The 22,511-nt window shown below is 36.3% G+C and overlaps 1 protein-coding gene across 8 annotated transcripts in view; it reads left to right on the forward strand.

Moving 5' to 3' along the window:
• The window catches only part of LOC106179707 (ATP-dependent translocase ABCB1), a 31,193-nt gene that overhangs the window by 5,265 nt on the left and 3,417 nt on the right, over positions 1–22,511 (forward strand). For 3 of the 8 annotated variants that reach the window (XM_087012612.1, XM_087012613.1, XM_087012615.1), the window contains exons 2-27: positions 2,948–3,664; positions 4,413–4,494; positions 4,846–5,003; positions 5,383–5,616; positions 5,967–6,138; positions 6,604–6,728; positions 7,028–7,199; positions 7,346–7,459; positions 7,618–7,728; positions 8,053–8,178; positions 10,970–11,173; positions 12,002–12,172; positions 12,526–12,687; positions 13,042–13,078; positions 13,940–13,996; positions 16,418–16,629; positions 17,620–17,775; positions 18,174–18,278; positions 18,518–18,595; positions 18,922–19,209; positions 19,487–19,587; positions 19,815–19,955; positions 20,604–20,760; positions 21,047–21,244; positions 21,761–21,967; positions 22,340–22,486. In XM_087012612.1, the coding sequence (XP_086868738.1) occupies positions 3,387–3,664; positions 4,413–4,494; positions 4,846–5,003; positions 5,383–5,616; positions 5,967–6,138; positions 6,604–6,728; positions 7,028–7,199; positions 7,346–7,459; positions 7,618–7,728; positions 8,053–8,178; positions 10,970–11,173; positions 12,002–12,172; positions 12,526–12,687; positions 13,042–13,078; positions 13,940–13,996; positions 16,418–16,629; positions 17,620–17,775; positions 18,174–18,278; positions 18,518–18,595; positions 18,922–19,209; positions 19,487–19,587; positions 19,815–19,955; positions 20,604–20,760; positions 21,047–21,244; positions 21,761–21,967; positions 22,340–22,486 (3,993 nt within the window). In that variant the 5' untranslated portion in view covers positions 2,948–3,386. Of the gene's footprint in view, positions 1–945; positions 969–1,139; positions 1,163–2,676; positions 2,821–2,947; positions 3,665–4,412; positions 4,495–4,845; positions 5,004–5,382; positions 5,617–5,966; positions 6,139–6,603; positions 6,729–7,027; positions 7,200–7,345; positions 7,460–7,617; positions 7,729–8,052; positions 8,179–10,969; positions 11,174–12,001; positions 12,173–12,525; positions 12,688–13,041; positions 13,079–13,939; positions 13,997–14,986; positions 15,017–16,417; positions 16,630–17,619; positions 17,776–18,173; positions 18,279–18,517; positions 18,596–18,921; positions 19,210–19,486; positions 19,588–19,814; positions 19,956–20,603; positions 20,761–21,046; positions 21,245–21,760; positions 21,968–22,339; positions 22,487–22,511 lie in introns of those variants that run through there. The other 5 variants (XM_087012617.1, XM_087012614.1, XM_087012616.1 and 2 more) reach the window with 5 other exon arrangements.

The following is a 22,511-nucleotide window of genomic DNA, read 5'->3' on the forward strand; positions in this document are numbered from 1 at the left end:
CACTGTGCAGATCGGTCCAAAAAAGTTCTTCAATTTTTTTAATAACATTTGCTTGAAGTATATTTGGGTCTACAGTGTTTAGATCTGTTGACAGTCCCCAGAGGTCTATAAAAGTTTTTAGAGAGCTTGACCAGCTAGGCCCTTTTAAATGGATTTCTCTTTCATAGATTTGTTTCACGATTCTATTTGGAGCAAGTTCTTTGAAACGAATTTGGTACTTAAAAACATGTTTTACAATATCTGTGTAGAGTGGCAGCCTTCCAAGTTCTGCCCTACTTGCATTGTTGCTTGCATATTTCCGCACACCAAGAGCCCACTTACACGTTTTTAGATGGAGCTGCTCAAAAGGCATTTTATTAATTTTTTGGAGGGAGATTTTCTTATCTTTAAATAGTTCCTCTGCCCAAACTATAGGCAGGTTGCAATAAGTACATTAATGAAGCTGAATTAGGCAAATTAGTTGCCAAGGAAATATCCTATGTCTGGATGTCAAAGAAATAAATATATGTCAGCTTTGTGTTCAGCATCAATTTTTGCTAAAAAAAAAAAAACAAACAAACACCTGTTAGAGAATATTTTTAATGTTTACTCTACCCTAGTAGTGTGGCTAACAGGAGGGATATTGATAAGATTAAGTGGATAGAGAGAGACTTACTAGTAATATGATATAATTAATCTTGACTAGTCTAGTCGGCCAAGCCCTGCAGTTACAATTCGTTTCACCCTCTAGAGTTACATAACAAAGGAACGCACCAAAAATGAGTATTGTACATACTGTGTGCTACATGTCATACCCCTGTTTACAAAATCGTCCCATATATTGCCCCCCTGGTTTTACCTGACCTTGTTATTGACACTGGTTTGGACGTAGCCTAGTTTGCGCCCTCAGATTGTAGTGTCAATGGCAATGTAATGTGATATGGTCACATATCTTCCACTGTACATTATACACGCTGGCTGCACCTCAGGTACTGAAGGGAGTTAAGTATTCAGGCCTTTGCCTGGTTCTTCTTCCGTGTCCTTTTGGGTCTTTTGTTCGGTGCTCAGTTTGGTGGATTTATGTAAGTAGCTCCAATAGGCTGGTTGTAGTAATAAGCAGTTGACTTTTGTCAAGACAGGAAAGGTGCTGTGTACTTCAGTACATCTAATGGGTAATAGAGGGGTAAGTGGGTTAATACAACTGTACTGTATGGAGCTTATTATGAAATTTAAAAGCACCTGGTGGGTTGCTTCCACTTTATGTGATATATACATTTACTGTGGGATTTAAGAAGATAAGTAAACAAATTATTTTCTGCTCAGACTCACCTTGTGGAAAGACTGGACGGATACTTATGCCGCATCCAGAACAGCAGTGACTGGTCTGTTACTGTTAATGTTACACAGGGATATATATATATATCCCTGTTCAACTGATACTTTTAAAATTGTAAAAGCATACTTTTTGGATTTGAAAATGCACCTAGTGGGTTATTTTACAGCAGTATTAAATGTCGTAGATTTTTATCATATATAAATCTGTAGGAATTGACTCAGTTAATGCAGTAATTTATTTGCACTGGCTATTGGTATTTTGGAGTACCAACAGAACCCTTTGGCAAATATCATTGTTTGTCAAACACCGCATCGGTGATGGCACATGAAGAAGATGGTGCAATGTAACTTTAAAAGTTAAATGTGAAATGCATTAGTTTAGGTGACAAACTAGAACTAATTAAATCTTACCATCAGATATAGTCTACTTATCTTGAAAGTGAGTTGATATCTTATCAGGGTGGTAGAGTTCAATATTCCTGATATCTAAGGCTGCAGTCACACTGACCAAACAGATCCAGCCTGATACAACCCACCTGCGGCCTATATCTGCAGCTCTGGTGGTAGTCAAACAGGCCAGAAAGGATTTTTTGAAATAATCAGGGATGCTAGTCTTCCGGTTTTTACCGGAATTCCGGTTTTTTGCGTCCAGTTATAAAATTTTCTGGTACTATATTTTGTTCCGGAATTCTCGTTTTTAACGTGGTCGCGGACTGGACGAACGATGCGTCAGAGGAACGTCGCATTTCAACCATTGCGACAGAGCTGCGTTTCAACACAATATCTAGTCACAGCCGTAGCACGTGATTTATTTATGGCGCTTGATTGGTTGGAAATGTAGGCTTTAATGTCGGCACCCATGTGGAAAGTTTTGACACCGCGTGCGCGGAATTTTGAACTAAACCAAACTAAATGGATTTCGCGGAGAGGGGAACAGACGATATTAGCCATTACCAATCTTTGAAAATGATAAATGAAAGGGATTAACATTTAGTGACTATCATTATCATGCTGGTGATTATCAAGCTTACGTGAGGGATCATTACTGTCTACCCCCCGGTCTTTGCCAAAAAAAAAGTTCAGGTTTTCTTTCCGGACCCCACTAGCATCCCTGAATAATATTCCTAGCAGTAATTTCCAGAAATATGACACAGAAGTACAATCTTAATTTCTTGCAGTCATGCCGAGCAAATGTTAACTTCTTATGATAATTCTGTAAAAATTGACAACGGTATGTAGAACGAATGGTGTTAAACCTTCTTTGAGCTAGTGTGAACATCTCTGAGTTATAAATGAATGACATTATCAATGAAAGCCTTGTGACAAGTTCATGCTCACAAAAGTGCCATTGTATCAAAGTTTAGGTTATATAAATTTGTGACCACTGATGATAATGCAGTTCACTTTCTGTTTCTTTTCCAAATTGGCAGAGTTTTGCAAGGTTTAAGAAATTTCCAGTAAAGCTGGCTGCAGGGACTGGGAGTCATCTAGCAGAAACATTTGACAGTAAATGAACAAATTTATTTAATTTTACTGACCCCCTCTCAAGTTTAAATGGAAGTAGGGATTGGTCAGCACTTGTCAATGCCATGGACGGTGCATTAAATGTTGATATTGCTGTTTTATATTTCAGATAAATTCAAGTCTTTGGGAGTACTGAAAGAGATAAAGAAGAATACTAGGAAACAGGCTGACATTTATTGTGGAAAAAACAGCAGGAGAATTCTTAGTGAAAGCGCCCAGATCAAAATTAAGAAGAAGAAAAATCAAAAGTGAAACCCTTTGTGGAATTAAAATATTAAGAAGGAAAACTCCAACAGCTGAGGAATATATGTGATAAAATATAACATACCATTTATTTTAGTTTTATACCCATTGCTACCTCTGAAAAAAATCAGAACCAAATAACTACAACATTTATGAGAAGTCTTCTTTATTTATCATTTATTGAGTTAAGTGTATTAATCCCAGAAGCCAACCTGAAAAGGTGACTGTACTTAAAAAAATTGTCTTTCATCAATCAACTTTATCAGTTGTATGTTTTGTAAGAAAAACTTAAAAAACAACTCAGCATGAAGGAAAAAGAGCATAAAAATCCCAACAGTATAGAACTGATGGGTTACATACCAGCACAACCCCAGTCAGATTCAAATGGAGAAATAAAACAAAATAACAATTCAAAAAGAAACGGCGAGCCTCACTACACACATCACCGTGTAGACTTTAAGGATGAGGATGATGATGATGAAGGAGGATTTACAGAGATTCCTTTAAATGGAAGAGCGGACCCCGCGTCTTCACAGCCTGTGGATCATACTGAGGTGGATTTAGAGGTGAAACAACCCAAGTGGTGAGTACTGTTATTACTCTTAAATTTCACACACCTTATAGTTACTGTAGTATTAGTTACAGTTAGTGGTTGTTGTCCTGGCAATTGCTTTCCCAAACTTTTTGTATAGAGAGAGAGAGGGAGGGAGGGGGGAGGAAGACACACAGAGAGAGGGGAGAGAGAGAGGAAGGGAGACACAGAATGAGAGAGAGGAAGGGAGAGAGAGAGAGAGTTAATGATTTAATAATACTGTACATGTATATAATAATATATTGTACCTAATCACCATGGCTTTGGTACATTTGACTATCTATATGTATACAAACATATTTGCTTTATATTCATCATCAATATTGTGGTACAATGTGGCATTATATAAAGTCCTGTGGTATGAATGGGTTGTTATCTGTATACAGTACTAGTACATGTTATCTACCTTCAGTTGACATCACTGCCATGTGAGCCTGATAGTGCATTTCATAACTACAGACTAGGTTATCTAATTTAAGTCAGAATTAAGAAATTGACATACTCTATGAGTTCAGTTTTGATTGCATTTTTTATTTTGTTGAAATTATTTTTTGTAATTAGGTGTTTATGTGCATGTGTTGTAATAAACATTTGGTGATAGTGCAAACGAATTTGTATATAATTAATTAATTGATTGATTAATTAGTGAATTAATTATTTGATTATTCAAAATTTTTAAAAGTATGGAATATAAACACACAGAAAAAGATGTTTAAAGTTATCAATAATTTTGAAACAGGAAATTTTGGCTTAAAAAGCCAGAAGATGGAGAAGAGAAACCTGCTAAACAAGAAATAAAACGAGTTGGATTTTTTGAATTGGTAAGTACATGTGTAGTATTTCCACGAAGCTATTGTTCGTCAAAAATTTGTAATGAACAGAAATGAGTGGTGGCAGACAAAATACTAGCACTAATACTATAAGGAATATCTTGACATTTGCAACAATTATACTGTAATTACTTTCTTCTTGACCAAACAACCGCCGTGTTCCTTACCAAAAAAAGTGTTCACATAACATTTTGATGAAGATGTAAATGTTTTTTTTTTTGCTATTTAATATTTTGATGTGATATTTTTTGTGATATTTTCCATTTTTGTTTATTTTTTAAGAATATCCTTCAGCAACACTCCATTAGGCTTACTCATTGTTTTTCTTCCTGACACTTTCAGTACCGTTTTGCTGACAAGTTTGATGTGTTGCTGATGTTGGTGGGGACTCTGTTCTCTATGGTGATAGGCTGCGGGTTTCCTGTTAATATCCTGGTCTACGGAAACGTAGCCAATTTATTTATAAGTGACGCCATTAATCTGAATATGAATGCTACTAGGTATGGCTGAAATATTTCTGAAATGTCGATTCCAAGTAAGATAGTAAAATTTTGCAAAGATGAATAATTGATCATTATAGTGATTTATTTTGTCAAGTATGAAAAAGTGCAATTATTTTTTAGCAATTAAAGGTGTACATTTCAGGTAACAGTATATTATATTAATGGAAATATGATGTCTGTATATTTTTGATTTTTTTTAGTGATTATTTTTGAAATATCAATTAAAGATTATTTAAATTTTGATATTTCTCATAAATTATTTTACTGTCTCCAAAAAGTCAGGGATATCTTTGGTAGAAATGTTTGGGGTGAATTTTTCCTTTTTAGGATCTGATTCAGTAATTTATATATAGTTTTTGTTCCCTCTTTCTTTCAGTAACTACACAGCAACAAGAGACATCTTCACAGAAATTGTATTCTTTTCAAAATTTTTTGCCGTCGTGGCAAGCGTGGTGTTGGTAAGTGGATACCTCGCTGTGATGTCGTGGTCGTGGACGGCAGAACGTCAGACGCGGAGGATAAGAACGCTGTTCTTCAATGCCATATTAAGACAGGATATACAGTGGTTTGATACCCACGAGGTCGGGGAGCTGAATACCAGGATATCAGAGTACGGGGAACTGTGTTTGTTTTTTTTATTAATGGGAAAAGAGAGTCTTTGCTTGAAGTAGTTGTAAAGAGTTTTCCTTCAAGTAATTGTAGTGACTTTGAAAATTTAAATTATTAGTTTCATATAACAAAAATTTGGTTATGCTACTTGTTCAGTCAGGAGATATTATTAAGCCTTTATATTAGTACCTTAATGCATGAACCTTAATTTAATTTTCCGGTGTTTTTTCTTTGATATTTTTTGAAAACTTTGTCAAAATGCAGCAATGATCCCATGAATAGATTTGCTTTGCTTCTCAGACTTTTATACAGCCACATATTACATTTCAAGACAATATTTTTTGAATTCAGTGATATCTCCAAAATTCATGCTGGCATGGGGGAGAAAATGGCGACCTTCCTCCAGTGGAGTACGACCTTCGTTGCGGGCTACGTCCTTGGTTTTGTTGAGGGCTGGAAGCTAACATTGGTCATCCTTGCCATATCACCACTGTTAATCTTGGCCTCGGCTTTTGTGGCTATAGTGAGTATATCTATAAACATGTACTATTAATAAATTATGATTAGAAATTCCCATTTATGTACACGTGTACTCCAACGCATTAGCTGTATATACGTTATATTCTGGGCTAAAAGCTGGGATTGTCTTGTCAACAAGGCAGGTGTAGTTGGAAACACGTCACCATGTTCATCTTGTCACTTACACCTGTCCAGTGTCATATAGGACCAGTGGACAGTCAGTGCAGTCTGGCATATGACAACAGTCAACCTAGTTAGTGGTAGTTAACCTAGTTAGTTAGTTAACCTAGTTTGTGGTAGCAAGCTTATATACTTTTCTTCATTAGTGTCCAGTATGTGGTCTAATTTCCATCCCTTGCTGAATCACAACTACACCTGGATTATTCAGAGTCTACACTTTTGATATTATAAGATTTGATATTAAAGAACAACCAAAGAATTACGTAACATACTTCATTTTAAACTCCAGTCCATGCGTAAGTTCACTGCCACAGAGTTGAAGGCGTATGCAATGGCGGGAGCAGTAGCGGAGGAGGTGCTGGGAGCCATACGAACTGTGGCCGCATTCGGGGGAGAGAAGAAAGAAGTGGAAAGGTACAGAGAAATCTAGTTGTTAGAGACAATTTAGAGGCAAATTTCGTGGGTCAGAATAGTAATAACTCATATTAAATATTGCTATTGTTACTAGTAATCAGTATGAAAGCATTACATTTGTAGTCTTTTATTATTTAGTTTTGGGTTTTAAGGGAAAAACACCAGGCAAATACAAAACCCTTGATGGTACATATGTTTAATTTATCATATCACATGATTTTTGCCTGGATCACCTTGAAGTAACGCCCTCTATTGTTTTGTGTAGGTACTCTGCTAATGCCCTCTATTGTATTGTCTAGGTACTCTGCTAACCTCCAGGAGGCTCAGAAAGTTGGGATCAAGAAAGGCATCATCTCAGGGGCAGGCCAGGGAATGATCTGGATCATCATCTTCAGCGCCTTTGCCCTGGCTTTCTACTACGGCGGGACACTGATTAGAAATGAGGGTTTTTCTGGAGGACAGTTGCTAATGGTCAGTGCGGATGGGCAGTCCATTTTGTTGCACTTTTTTTTTAATTCGTGGCTGTCTGTTATTTAAGTACAAGATTGGGTTGCTGTCATTTCTCAAATTTAAATTATCATTTAACTCAAAAGTATCATTTTGTATTTCCTTTGCAGGTATTCTTTGGTGTCCTAATGGGGTCCATGTCCCTGGGTCACGCCGCCCCCAACTTGGAGTCCTTTGGTAACGCCAGGGCAGCCGCTGCCATAGTGTACGAGATCATTGACCAGGTGAGAGAGACCTTGACCATATTTTTTTCCAACTTCTCCGCCTCTTCATATTCAAATCCTCCATTCTTATCTCCAACAAAATTAAAAACCGAAGCCACTGGTTCACTGAAGAGGTATTTGTCGCAAACTTATTTATGTAATTGATTATCCATGTTCAGGTCCCAGAGATAGACAGTAGATCTGAGGAGGGCCTGAAGCCTGAGGATGTCAAGGGAAATGTGGAGTTTGATAACGTTGGGTTCCACTATCCTTCCAGGTCTGACGTCCAGGTGAGTTCATGGCTACATCCAAAAATTTAAAAAATTATTGGTCCTAGTACATATTGTTTTACAAAAGGTCAGTGACTTAGCAGTAATATATTACAGTAATATTATACATTTTTTTTTTACTTTAACTGAGGTCAATATGATGTTTTGCGGACCTCACCAAATTAAAGTGGTATGGACTATTGATGATTTGTAGTGTTAAGTGACAGGAAATTTGTGTTATTATGTCTTTATTGTTTATGTACTATTTCTGGTATCACTCGAGAGAAAAATGACTATAAACTTTACTGTGTGACTTTTATGATATATTGTAATTGTGGTTTCCAGATTCTGAAAGGTCTCTCCTTCAAGGTCAACGTTGGGCAGACGGTGGCACTGGTGGGTCCCTCTGGTTGTGGGAAGAGCACCACTGTACAGCTGATCCAAAGGTTTTATGACACCATCAGAGGAGCAGTGAGTGGCTTTTTTATTGGTTATATTTGTCATTTTGACCTGCAGCCAAGGTCAGTAGGTCAAAGCTGTAATATTGTTTTAACATTTTGTTGTTTGGTGATATGTACCATAACCTCTGCCAAGATGATGTGTTTGGCTCCATGTGTCCGTCTGGTTGTCTGTTAGCTACAATTTATTTATTACTAAAAAACCACCTTAAAAGATGAGTAAAAAAATGTGTAAAATAATACAATAAAAACAGTAATTAAAACGATTTTAAGAGCAGTCCCGCCAACACATATTCTTTTGAGAGTCTGTTCTGATAGCTGGGGCTGTTTACCAAAAATCTCAGCATATCAACCAGTCCTGCCGGTGCATGCAGGTCCGGGCCAGCATTCCGGATTCCCGACCCACTCAGACATAAGATCGGGTTCGTACCGTAAGAAACAATCCTCTGGAGCAACGACCCCTGCACTATAGAACGATTAAGCATAAAATAAGACAGCTGATGAGTTAAAAGTGTAAGATATGGTGTGTCAATGCTCATTACCCTGCGGTATAGTGATTCCACATTTCTAGATATAGTGTAACTAATTTTCGGAACATGTAAGGCTTCTAGGAGAGCAGAGGTATGAGATCGCGAAGATAAACCCATGAATCTTGTGACCTGTTTGTTTTGTAATGTATCCAGGTCTTTTATATTTTTACGAGACATACAGATGGAGTTAGTTCCATAGGTTATGACGGGGGACACCAGTGCACCCCATATATACGATTTGGGTTTTGTGTCCAAACCCTTATAGCACACCCCATGCGACATTGCTCCATAATACGCCTTGGTTGCAGAACAAATTCTAGCAGCCGTGTGGTCATCTGCCGAGCAGTTGCTATTAAAGGTCATACCCAGAATATTTAAAGAGTCTGTCGTTTCCATAGGATATCGACCTAAGAACCACGAAGGGGGTGTTTTTAATAATACTTTTCCTACCGTCATACATTTTGATTTTTTGAGACTAAATTTCATTCTCCAGCGCAGGGAGAAGTCATAACAGATATTAATCAGCTCTTGAAGTCCAGTCACAGTTGTAGAAAAAATTGTTAAGTCATCAGCATAGGTAATATTATTGTATAAGTTATTTCCGATTAAAACACCAGCTTTTGTAGAGGATAATTCCTTAAGCAGCTCGTCAATAAAAATGTTAAAAAGGATCGGGGATAAAATACTACCCTGCCTTGTTCCCCGGGTAATTTTAAAATTAGCACTATATGAGCCTCCCCACCTTACTGAAGCACTTAAACACTTATACAATTTATAAAGATATAACCAATGTGAATCGGGGAGGACATCAAACAGTTTATAGAATAGCCCGTTGTGCCAGATCATATCGAAGCATTTTTCGGCGTCGAGGCTGCACATATACAAAGGCGAGTCACCGTCTTTCACAGTGCACATAATATCATTTAAGAAGCTGCAAGCGACATCCGTTCCTCTTCTTTCCTTAAACCCAAACTGGGTGCCAGCAGTGGTATAGGCCACACTGGGGAGGATTATGGACTCGATAAGTTTCGAGTATGTAGTGCTGATAGTGATTGGCCGGTAGTTCTCCGGATGGTTTGGGTTTAGACCAGGCTTTTTGAGTATGGGGATTAACACCCCCTCCGCAAAGGTGACTGGGACGATATTGTAACGAAGAATAGCAGTGAAAATACAAGCGAAAAGATCGCATAACACGTCGCTTTTAGCAAAGGCAATATGTTCGGCAGTTACACCATCGATGCCTGGAGAACAATTTCTTTTCAGGCGACTTATGCTTTCCATAACTTGTTGAGTAGTGACTGTTATTTTAGTTTGAGAACCAAGTAACGATTTGTAGCGCGTCTCAACAGCTGAGGAAATATGAGCTTGCTCTGAGGTCAGGTCCTCACTGTCCGTCATAATCCCTTTATAAAATTTGGCAAATTGAGTAGCAGTTAAGTTTGAGTTTGGCTCTACAGAGTTCCTTCTCCTAAGCTTTTTCCACAGCCTATTTTTATTCCTGGTATAAAATAGATTATTCATTTCATTAATTTCAGAATTAATTGTGTTTTGGGAATACGAACGACAGAAGTTTCTGAACAAACGTTTAGCGTTTTTATAGCAGTCATAAATTATGCCTTTCCGAGGGCGGCCATTTGACGTCCAGATATGCCACCAGAGCTTTTTCTTTTCTCGCAATTGACTCAGGTGTGGGCACCACCAATGCTTGAATGAAGATTTATTTTGTACTGAGCATCCAGCCTCTCTAGCTGCAAAAATAATGGACAGATTTTTATGAAAGTTTCAAGGTGGGTCAGAAATGGGTCAACTAAGAATTGATTACATCGTAGTGGTGATCCAATGAATGACAATGATTATTGATTGATTATTGATCCAGATCACCCCCAAAAACTAATCATCTGTTCCTTGGCCCACTTCTGACAGTTCCTGAAAATTTCATCAAAATCGGTCCATAACTTCTTGAGTTATGTTGATGACAGACAAACAAACAAACCAACAGGGGTGAAAACATAACCTCCTTGGCGGAGGTAATCAATCAATAATGAAATTTGAACTGCCTTAAGGGTGGTCTGCATTCTCTAAGTGCTTTACTAGTTTTCTTGTAAATATTAATTTATGGGTTATGGTTGTTGTAAGGAGTAGAAGAAAGGTGTGTGTTGGTGCTTGCATGTTTGTGTGTCAGAATATAAAACTTTATGGGGATATGTGCAAAAGAGTACCTGACATTGGTCATGTCATAAATGTATGTAAACATATTTCTCTTACAACCCACAGGTGAAGATAGACGGCCGCGATGTTCGATCTCTCAATGTCAAATGGCTGCGCCAAAATATCGGGGTGGTCTCCCAAGAGCCAGTGCTGTTTGCTACCACCATCAGAGAAAATATCCGCTTTGGCAAAGAGGGCGCCACTGATGCTGAGATAGAACAGGCGGCAAGAGAAGCCAATGCCCATGACTTCATCATGGCTTTACCACAGGTTGGTACTCACTCTGGCAGGTGAGAAGACAGTCTAGTTTGAAACTTAAGTTCACTTACAATGGTGACAAGAACTATTAGGTTTATTTATGTGAATACTCGACAAACAGATTAGGGTGCCTTTTTGCCTTAGAATGCCATATCTAAACAAATTAACCAGAGATAATGTCGAGAATGTTTTTGATTGTGGGGTAGTTACCTACTGAAATGTGTCAGGTATAAGCATAATTTCCTAAATCAAAAAAATTTAAGTGCCTCTTTATAGAATGACAGGAATTTTAAGTCATGCTTCTGTAGGCAAGTCTTATAAAATGAGTCCATTCATCTTGTGGGATAGGTGTTACATCACTTTAACATGTAAAATTTTCTTCTTTCTCTTCATAATCATCACATGAATTGCAGGTGTACATGCACTGCTTAGAGTAATTTTTAGAAGATATATTTTTGAAAATAAATGTTGAGTACAAATTCAGCCTTATCAAAGACCAATTCTCAAAAATAACAAATTTTAGGAATGGAGGACAATTCAGCATTACCAACATTCTGTCCTCAAAATTCATAGATAAATACATGTTAAAGCATTTTATTTAATATCTCATACAGTGTAAACAATTCAGTCAAAAGAAAATGGACATGAATATAATAATGTGGCAGTCCTGCAAACTATTTTAGAATTTGGCACTTTTTCTGCAAAGACTCTCTTCTCCTGTGGCAACATTCTCAGGTGACGGTGTCTAGCTAGAAATAAAAATTACATAGTTGTAGCTGTTAGATGAAAACATTAATATGGCACTTTTTCACTGTTAATGTTCTGATATTTTACAAACAGAAATACGAGACACAGGTTGGTGAGAGAGGAGCTCAGCTAAGTGGTGGGCAAAAACAAAGAATTGCCATTGCCAGGGCATTGGTGAGGAACCCAAAAATCTTGCTTTTAGATGAAGCCACTTCTGCATTGGATAATGAGAGTGAGGCTATTGTGCAGGCGGCACTTGATAAGGTAAGACTGCTGAATGAGGTAGGACTCTGTAGAATAAATTTAGTGCTTAAAAATTTGAACTGCGGAATACATTCAAATGGCAGAAAAAACATTCCATTTTATATCAGTTCATGAAAGAAGATGCACACTTAAATAATATTGATAATGCATATGTGACATGAATCATAATTACTTCTCTCTTCATCATTATGCCTGTAGCCTGCCTGGTTATGAAAATATGAAGAATAAGTAATGACCCAATAAATATGCATCTGGATATCATTAGTTGAAGGAAGGTTAATTAAGCCATGTAATGGTAGTATTTGTAGTAGTAAAAGAAGTATAATATGTACTTTTGATACATTTATATTCAGGCCAGTGAAGGTCGCACGACGTTGATCATAGCTCACCGCCTGTCAACTATCAAGAACGCTGACCTCATTGTGGGGATAGGTGATGGCAAAGTGGTAGAAATAGGTACACACGATGAACTCATGGACCACAGGGGGCTGTACTTCCAACTTGTCACTTCACAGGTACACCACTGGGCATAAGTATGGATTGTAGTTGATACAATACTGACATTTTAATTCATATTTTAATACAATTTAATAACTGATATTATGAAATATATCTGGTACAGATACAAGTAGCCTTGAACACAATTTGATATGATCAAAGATTTCCCGCATAGCTTTTACATGTGATTTGATAGCCTATTATTTCTGTAATATAAAGTATATAAGCTGTCCATATACTAGTAAACAATGTAGTTAAGGTTTGTCTGGCAGGGCTTTTTGGTAATTCTATGAAACCTTGATAACTTTGATCAGCATATGTTTCTAAGTATAATTAAATATTTAGGTATAAGTGAATATTTGTGTTTACAGACACGAGTGGAAGATGAAGATGAGTCGGAGGAAGAAGGTATGTCTCTCTTATTTCTTATCATAGATTTATTTTGAGTTTAGCTGTTACAATGTGCGATTTTTTTAATATTTTGAAACATGTGGATTGAAAAGTTTGAATGATATCTTCAGGATATAGTGTGTCATATAACAGGATTGCTGACTGGTATTTTTAGTAGTTAAGAAATATCAGCCAAGGTTTGATATTTTTGGTAGTTTTATAGTTTATTTGTTATGAAATAATAATTCATTTCTCTAATTTTAGTTAATGACTAACTTCCATTTGTTTTACATATCCTTATGGTTTTCTGGTGCTCTTTTAGTTGTAAATTAATTTAATTTTAATTGTAAAGAATGATGCTAGTGTTAATTTGATACTTGACACCAAGACCAGTTTAACTAGACGTGGACATATTACTATGTGTTCACAGTATCACTGAGAGCTTGCATCAAAATTATGTTAAATTGCCCAATAAATTATATCTTCAATTAATGATAAAGCCAAAAATTAATGTAATAAGGTAGATGTATATCTACATGGAGATTTCATGTGAGAAATTTAACTTTTGGTTAATGCTAAAAAAGTTGCTGTATTTTCTGGAGGTACTACACCCCCTGGTTGAGTCGTAACTTGTGAAAATAGTATGCTGATGGTAGCATGCCAGCTTTTTGCCAATTTGTCCTTTTAAGAATTAATTTCTCTGACCACTGAACAGTTATTTCTCTCTCCTTTGCTTATTTGTAATTATTGACTTGTAAAATATTTATATTTTCTTGGCAACTTCAGCAGTGTAAGTGTAAGTTTTCTTTGTGGACATTTTATAACACAACACATTATTGCTACATTTTGGCTGATATTGTTATATACATCTCTATGTAGACAGCTCGGATGATGCAAGCACATTTTCTTCCCAGGAAATTCCCCGACACTCGTATTGTGAGTAAATTGCCGTATGGGTGCATGTTATCACACACATATGAATACATTATCACCCATTGTGTGCATGTTTTGTGATTATCAACCCTGTTTTGGTATCGTTGCATGCAGGAATATATATGTTTGCATGACAGTGGTTATTACCCAGAATTCAATATTCCATATTATTGGATGTCATTACGTTAAATATTTTTTGTTGCATGAAGGAACAAGTTTGTACAGATAATCAAAAATTTCAATGAAGTAGGTTTGTGACCTGGTAATGACCGTATGGTGATATGTAGCAAACATCAATAATAGATCTCTAGCCACAGGGATGAAAGCAATGATCAGAGACCAGACACTCTGCCTTATTTCTCTACTAGCGCCATCTTTATGGTGTGAGTGATATTCTTGACGGAGTGGGGGCTTATGAGATAGGGCAAGTGCCTTTCTTATTTCGTGTTTTTACTAAGATTGCTTTGGGTCTGAGGAAAACAAAAAAAAAAGGATATCAGTATGTTATGGTACGATGTGATATATGTGTATATTAGTTTTTATAAGTATTTATTTACAAAAAGTCGGGGTCAGTTTCAGAAACCTTTTGTTGCTCAACAGTTTCTTGTGACAGGGTTCCTTTGCCAAACCTGTTTTATGTATCTAGATCTGAATTAAGCAAAAAAGCAAAAAAAGCACTAAAATGATGGCCATTATGTTAATGATAGCTTTGTGAACCTGACTCCTCACTGTCACATTTTTTCGATGTCATCTTTTTATAGACAATGCACCAAATGAACCTGCTGTTTCCAGAAGACCACACCTGTTTTCATTTGTCTGTTTATAAGTTATTCATCTGCTTGACATTTGTTATCTTGCTTATTATTAGTTGATTCTGTTATATATCATTTGTTTTTAGGTTTTTTTTTTTCGATGCCCATTAAAGAAGTATATATATATATATATATATATGTTTAATACAATATAATTTGCATGGTTATTTCCACTCTAAAGGAAACAAGGATGGTTCTTTCTGCCCTGCATGTAGGTATAATGTGTGAAATGCAGATATGGTGCTTTCAGTTTAGAAAATGGAAAAAAAAAGGCAGCATTGTTTGATTATTGTATAGTATTGCAAGGCACATGGTGAAAGGGTTTATTCAATTAAGAAATTTTTAAAAAACAGCGTTGTTTGATTATTGAATTGCAAGGCTTGTGGTGACAGGCTTCAAGGTTGAAAATTCTGGCATTGTTTCACTAAAGAGCTACAGTAGGAAGTTGGTCTTGCTTTTAAACTGAAAAAAAAAATCTTATCTTGACCTGGGATGCATCTGCAATATAGACAATTAAAAGACAATATTGGGGGGAGGAGGCCTCACTTAAAGCTAAAAAAAATATTTGTTTTAGACCAGCAGTGTGTTTGTTAAAAAATAAGTGAACTGTTATAGACCTATCTTAGGTAGTTATGAGATACCTTGAGTTTAAGTTCTTTGGTGAAACATGGTGCTTAAAAATTTAAGATAAAATGATAATAATAATGAATTTATTTTTTTGCTCACTTGCTTTGGTGTGGAATGTGAATTCTACTTTCAAATTGTGAAATGGTTCAAATTAAAAAGAAAAGCAAATTAAAAGAAAATATGCTTTAGGTAAAGGGTGCTATAAAGCATTTGAGAAATGCCAGCAGCTTATATTTAACCTTACTCAGGAAATGGTTAATTATATCATAATATTTAAAAAATGACATAACTATTTCTTAAAAGACTGAATTTGTTTATCAGTTTTTTTTACTTATTTTTGTATTTTGCATTTCTAAAGCTAGAATTCCCTGTATTATAGAAAGTGTTTTCCATGCCCGATATGTATCGTAGATGAAATGTTGTTTAGCAGTTTAGTTAAACTCTGTGGTCCTACCCTTTCCCTTTAATGTTTTATAACTATTTGATATATCATTGAAACTGTTTTATAGTTGATAGCCATAGGACTGTACCCAAACATGCACACATGTTCACAAAAAAGCACACACACATACACACACACACACGCATGCACACACACACACACACACACATTTATCTCAGCCTGTGGCCCTGAAGTTACAATTGTTATTTTTAAAATGTACAGTTTTAATTATAATATGACAGGCACTACTATCTGTTGCCATGAACTCTTATGTTTTATTGTGACATAAATTTAACTCCATTTTCTTTAGAGTGCTATATTTTATAACTAGTCAGTACAAGTTTCTGTTGTTCTGAGGTCGACTACATTTTCATTATAATAGCCGTCAGAGTTGTCTCAAAACCACTATGTAATAATGGTATAGAGCTGTTTATTTTTCCTTTATTCTAGCAATATAAGGAACAAAACCAAGTGGAATTTACTATTTTTGTTCTGTTGTAACTAGAGTCAGACAGTGACATTTTACCATTGCTGTATTTACAGATCTGGAAGAGATGGTGGAGGAATATGTCTTTAAACCTGGGAGTAAAGAGGAAGAATCCGCATTGTCTGACTTTGGAAGGAACATGATCCAGCGTATGTCCTCGCGCAGAAGTTTACGCAGTCATAAGAGTGGTGGATCACGTGCAAGTTTTCGTCGTATGACATCGGCAGAATCCCATCGCATAGAAGAGATAGACCAGGAAAAGCTGGAGGTAAGATGTGGACAAGATTTCCTGTGATTAAGCTTTGTGTGTGGTAGATATGTGTCATTTTGTTATATTGATATTAATAAAGTTGTTCACAATAAATATCCAAAAAGTGTCTAGAAATCATGAAGCAATAAAATATCATTTTCATCTATTTAGACTTCGTAGCTGTCTTTATAATTAAGTATTTAGTCCACATTTTTGACAGTTCTTGTTTGTGTCTGTACCTTCTTGAAACTAATATTATGGAAAATTCAAAACTTATACTTTATATATAATTTAATAAATATTTTAGGAAAATCAGGGTCAGAAGGTGAGGTTTAAAGTTGGGGTTCCCACTCAGTCCTTATCAATTTTTTTCCTTTTTAGATTTTTTTTGTTTCACAATATTTTAAGCATTAACACATAATTATAAGATACTTACCGCGTTGTCAGATGTCACTGAAATTTCACCCCCGTGATTAGTATACCTTTGATGTTTCCAAGAAAATCAACCCTTGAAACCCAGGATGAACATCACTTCACTGAGACAGTCCAAGTGCCGAAACAGATCAAAGATTATTAATATATTTTTGATTTTTATTTTATATCCGTTTGATACATCTGATTTATGATTTCATAATTTGATTGTCACACTCAGTTATTATTATTAAAAACCAATTTGAGTTGCTTCATTGTTACCTTGTTTCATTCATCAGTGGGCTTTTAAAATGTTTAAAAATTTTTTTTTTTATTTGATGAAAACTTACTAAATAGTTTTTTTTTTACGTCTGTCAGATATAAATCACATATGAATCAAGTCCCCTGGGCAGTCAGTTTATGATAAGTTATATAAAGTTGAACAATGGTAAAAAATTAATGTGTTTTTGCCAGAAAAATTCTTTGTTAGTTTTGTCGGGTACTTGTGTAAAAAGAAATGTATGATTTATATTTATAGCCAGTGCTCATTGTCATAAGGTCAAAAATTTTAAATTGCTTGCTTGTTTATTTTTTCAGAAAGAAATTGAAGAAAAACTGCCTGAACCATCACTGAAGAGAATCATGCGTCTTAATTCGCCTGAGTGGCCCTTCATTCTGATTGGTTGCTTTAGTGCTATTTTCACAGGGGCTGCCCATCCCTGCTTTGCCATTCTCATGGGAGAGATCTTAAAAGTGTGTTTTATTTGTCATTCAAAGTAAATATTTTGATAACAAATGATATTAAAGCATATGTCACTTGGTGTAATAGTCAGAAGTTTGAACCTGATCTCGTCATACTATTGCATACTCGGGGAATCTTAAAAATTTATATCTAAAATAAATAAACTTTAATTATAATACACACATGATAAAAAGAAAATACTGGGGTAAAAGTGATCTAAAACGGATAAATAGATGGGAGGATGGACAGTTAGATTCATGTATACTAACAAACTATGATACCATGTAAAAGTGTTTGCTATGATTAATAATAAGATTAATATGTTAATTAAGTAAATTAATAGATAAATACAGTACAGGTGAGGACAGTTTAGAAGTAAGCAGATATTTCTATTTCTGTCATCTCACAGGTGTTTGCCATAGTGGACCCAGAGGAGCAGGCAGCCAGTATGACTCTGTTCTGTGGTCTTATCTTTGCTGTAGGATTAGTCTCTGCAACTTTTCAAACTATTCAGGTAAGTATGCCCTTTATAATTATAATTATTCATCATTATATTGTTATACTGAGTACAAAGGTGGAAATAAAGTCATTGATATAGTTCTATAAAAGTTGGGTTGAAATTAAGATTTTAGTTTGAGACAATCCAACAAGTAACTTCACAAATATTAATTCTTATTTGCTTGTGATCAAATTTTATGATATCATCATCTTATTTGAATTTTTCATAAATGATTTGATGAACTTGTTTTTCAGGGGACCATGTTTGGAATCTCAGGGGAGAGGCTGACCAAGAGACTGCGACATATGGCCTTTGAGTCCATGCTTAGACAGGTCAGTGTTAACTGTTGACCAAGAGTGAAAACATTCCGTAAATGAAACATTCAGAACATCTTGAAAACTGTCAGAATATTGTGTTGAATCACTGGACAGTGAATACAGAATTGTAGCAGAGTTTATGTGAAAATTATTGACTTGAAACTAGACTACGTAACTTTCAAAATAATTAAATTCATGAATGTGGAATGATAAAAGTTATGTTTAACAAATGTCATTTAAAGGTCAGCAGATATCACCTGATCTGGCCGCTATCTTGACACTCTATAAAATTAATATCATCACCGTAATTGAACTGCTTTATTTTTGATTCTCTATTTCAGGAAATTGGATGGTTTGACGAACCCACCAACCAAGTAGGGGCATTGACAGCACGTCTGGCAACAGACGCCTCAGCTGTCAATGGCGCCACAGGAAGTCGTCTCTCCACAATGATCCAATCAACAGCCAACATGGGGACAGCTGTGGTGATGTCCTTCATCTTTGGCTGGAAGTTGACGCTGGTGATCATTGGTTTCTTGCCTATCATGGTGGCAGCGGGGTTGATCCAGATGAGGCTGCTCATGGGGCACAGCAGAGGGGACCAGGTGGCACTGGTGGAGGGAGGGAAGGTAGGAGGAGTGCAGTGAGAGAGGTGGAGAGAGGGAGGGGCAGAGAGAGAGTGGAGGGTGAATAAAAGGAGGGCATTGAGAAAGGTGTGAGGACAGGAGAATTGAAATGGATAAATGTGTGCATGTTTGTCAGTCTGTGTTTGTGTGTGTTGTATGTGATAGAGAGAGACTAAAATTTTAAACATAATTAAGTACATGTATAAATTGGTTTTTAGGCACTTTTTTATATATCTATATTTTGAACTTTGCCCAGTTCATCTGGAGATGCTATTTTCAGATTGCTATTGAAGCCATTGAGAACATGCGTACAGTGGCAGCATTGACGAAGGAGAAGCATTTCGCAGACAAATACAGTGGCCATTTTGTAGAGGTTTACCAGTAAGTTCAAGGAACAAGTCTCTGGTCAATACTTATTTTCCTTGAATATGAATGTATCAATTATGCTGTAACAAGGCACCTTTTTCTCTCTTAGTTATGCTTAAGTGATTTTTTTACTCACATTATAACAGACTTTTACAGTGTTGTAGTGAAAAAAATTCCCAAATTTTGGTATTTAATGGGGATATGTTCCAAGTACATTTAATACATTTATTTCAATTTTTCAGATCTGGACGTCGCAACAGTCACGTGTCAGGGATTACGTATGCCTTTTCCCAGTGTATCATCTTCTTTGCATACGCCGCAGCCTTTAGCTTCGGTGCCTACCTGGTTCAAACTGGCGAGATGGAGTTTCAGAATGTTTTCAGGTAAGAAGCAGGTCCCGTTTTCACAAAAAAACTTAAGTCAGGTTCCCTGGGTAAGAACTTAATTTCCGATGTTACATGGTCACATGGGCACATCTTACCCTATCAGGAGCAGCGTTACAACGCCCCAATGGTATTCCTAGTCAACTAAGCCAGGAAACTGACTTAAGTTTTTTGTGAAACTGGAGCTACGTAGGTAGTTTTTCAGTTATCCTGAGATACTAATCTCTTCTCCCTTTTACCCCCCACCCCTTAATTTTAGAGGAAGCCCTCTTGTTCTCCACATCTTCCACCCTTAAAAAAAAACACATCCTTGTATTGCAAAATTCATCAATAACGCAGTCATGAATTATTAGCTTACTCAAAGAATATTTTCCCCTCAGGAGTTCCAGAATGTTTTTAGGTAAGAAGCAGGTAGTTTTTCAGTTACCCAGAGATACTCATCATGTCTTACCCCACCCTTTAGTTTCATAGGTACCCCTACTGGTTCCCATTTCTCCCACTACCCCCCACCAAAAAAAAACAAAAAAAAAAAGAAAGAAAAATAAATAATAATAATAAATACAAAAATAAAAATAAACCTTGTTATTGCTAAATTCATTAATGAAACATTTAAATTATTACCTTACTCTATGAATATTTTCCCCTCAGGATCTTTGGTGCCATAACATTTGGAGGCATGGCTGTTGGAAGAGCATCTGGGTTTGCCCCCGACTACAGCAAGGCCAAGACAGCTGCTGCCAAACTGTTTGCTTTGTTTGATCGTGAACCATCCATTGATTCTTCTTGCCAAGATGGAAACACCGTGGTAAGTTGAAAAGGAAAGGTGAATGAAGAAAGATATTTTATTTTAAGCCTGTTTCATTCATTCTTTTATTTTAAACTGAAGCAGCCATAACATTTTTTCGTTTATTTATATTATACTTAATGTTGCAAAGACATTGTTGGGCACAGAGAAGTATGCATTGAAGTGACCATATGTTGATTAATAAGTTTATTTCAAATATATGTGACTAAAATAGATAAATAAATCTAGTACAAATAATAATATTTAGTGAATTATTTACAAGACAGTTCTACATATTTGTCTCCAGGCCAACATTGCTGGTGAGGTGCGTTTCCAAGAGGCACGCTTTGTGTACCCAACACGTCCCGAGGTGAAGGTCCTCAGGGGTCTGAACTTGACCCTTAAACCTGGTCAAACTCTGGCCCTGGTGGGTTCTAGTGGGTGTGGCAAGAGCACCACTATCCAGCTGATTGAGAGGTTTTATGACCCACTAGAGGGACAAGTGGTCAGTATATAGTGTCTTATTATCATTGATTTTTATTTACTGATGTGCATTATGAAACATTGGTACATTTTGTTTCTGTTTGATAGAATACATTAAATAAAAAGGAACAGTGTTTCAGTTAGTCTCAATTTGGAATAATATATAAGAAAAAAGAAGTTTTCTTGAAGTTAATAGGTTCAGGGAAAGGATCAGAAAGGCCAGATCTGCCAATACATTTTTTAAAAAAGAGGAGGAAGCTCTTGATCTGCCGGTGTTGGTTTCTTCAAAAAGAAAACATTTACAATAGATAATAGGTTCAGGGGTAAAAAAAAAAAAAACAAAAGCCTAGATCAGCCAACAAATATTTTCCAAAAGGAACAAGCTTTAGATATGCCTATGAAGATTTCTTCAAAAAAAAAAATCACATGAAAAATTTATCTGAGAATATTTCTGTGCTCCATTATAAATTAACAGAGCAAAATCCTGCATTATACTTGTAAATATGAACCTCATATTATTGACTGTATTCTGTTTCAGACCCTGGATGGATATAACACCAAGGACCTCAACCTGCAGTGGCTGAGGGGGCAGCTTGGCCTGGTATCCCAGGAACCCGTGCTGTTTGGTACCAGCATCGCTCAGAACATCGCATACGGAGATAACTCGAGGGAGGTCCCCATGCAGGAAATCATTGAAGCGGCTAAAGCTGCCAACATCCACAACTTCATTTCTTCTTTGCCAATGGTCAGTTGGGTGTAGTGTCATTTTTCTGATTTCTTTGATAGTAATACAAGTAGTTACTTGAATTGAATACTTGTTTAAGACAAATAGGTCAGCCTTTCTTATGATTCCAGATAGTTTGACTTGATGTTGTACTGTTACATTTAATGCTCTCCTTTGATATTTAAGGCATTTTCATTTGAACCTTAGGTACTATTAATTTGATGTACTGGTAGTTTAAGGTTTTTTAGCTGTAAAGTGTCATATGATGGCATAAGGCATACTTGTACTCCCAGTAATTTGGCAGAAAATTACAGGTGGTAATTTTGGACGGCCTGTAACCCCAATCCTGAGCAAAGCCCTGTTTCCAATTCAGACTCTGTCTTCCATTTCTAGGGTTATGACACCAATGTTGGCGACAAGGGTGCCCAGTTAAGTGGTGGTCAGAAACAGAGGGTAGCCATTGCTAGGGCACTGGTCAGAAATCCTAAGATACTGCTCCTGGACGAGGCAACATCAGCTCTGGACACGGAGAGTGAAAAGGTGGGACATGGAATTTTTTTGTGAA

This window comes from Lingula anatina, chromosome 5 (assembly GCF_051362555.1).
Source record: "Lingula anatina isolate TDL-2025a chromosome 5, LinAna3.0, whole genome shotgun sequence".
Classification (NCBI taxonomy): Eukaryota; Metazoa; Brachiopoda; class Lingulata; order Lingulida; family Lingulidae; genus Lingula; species Lingula anatina.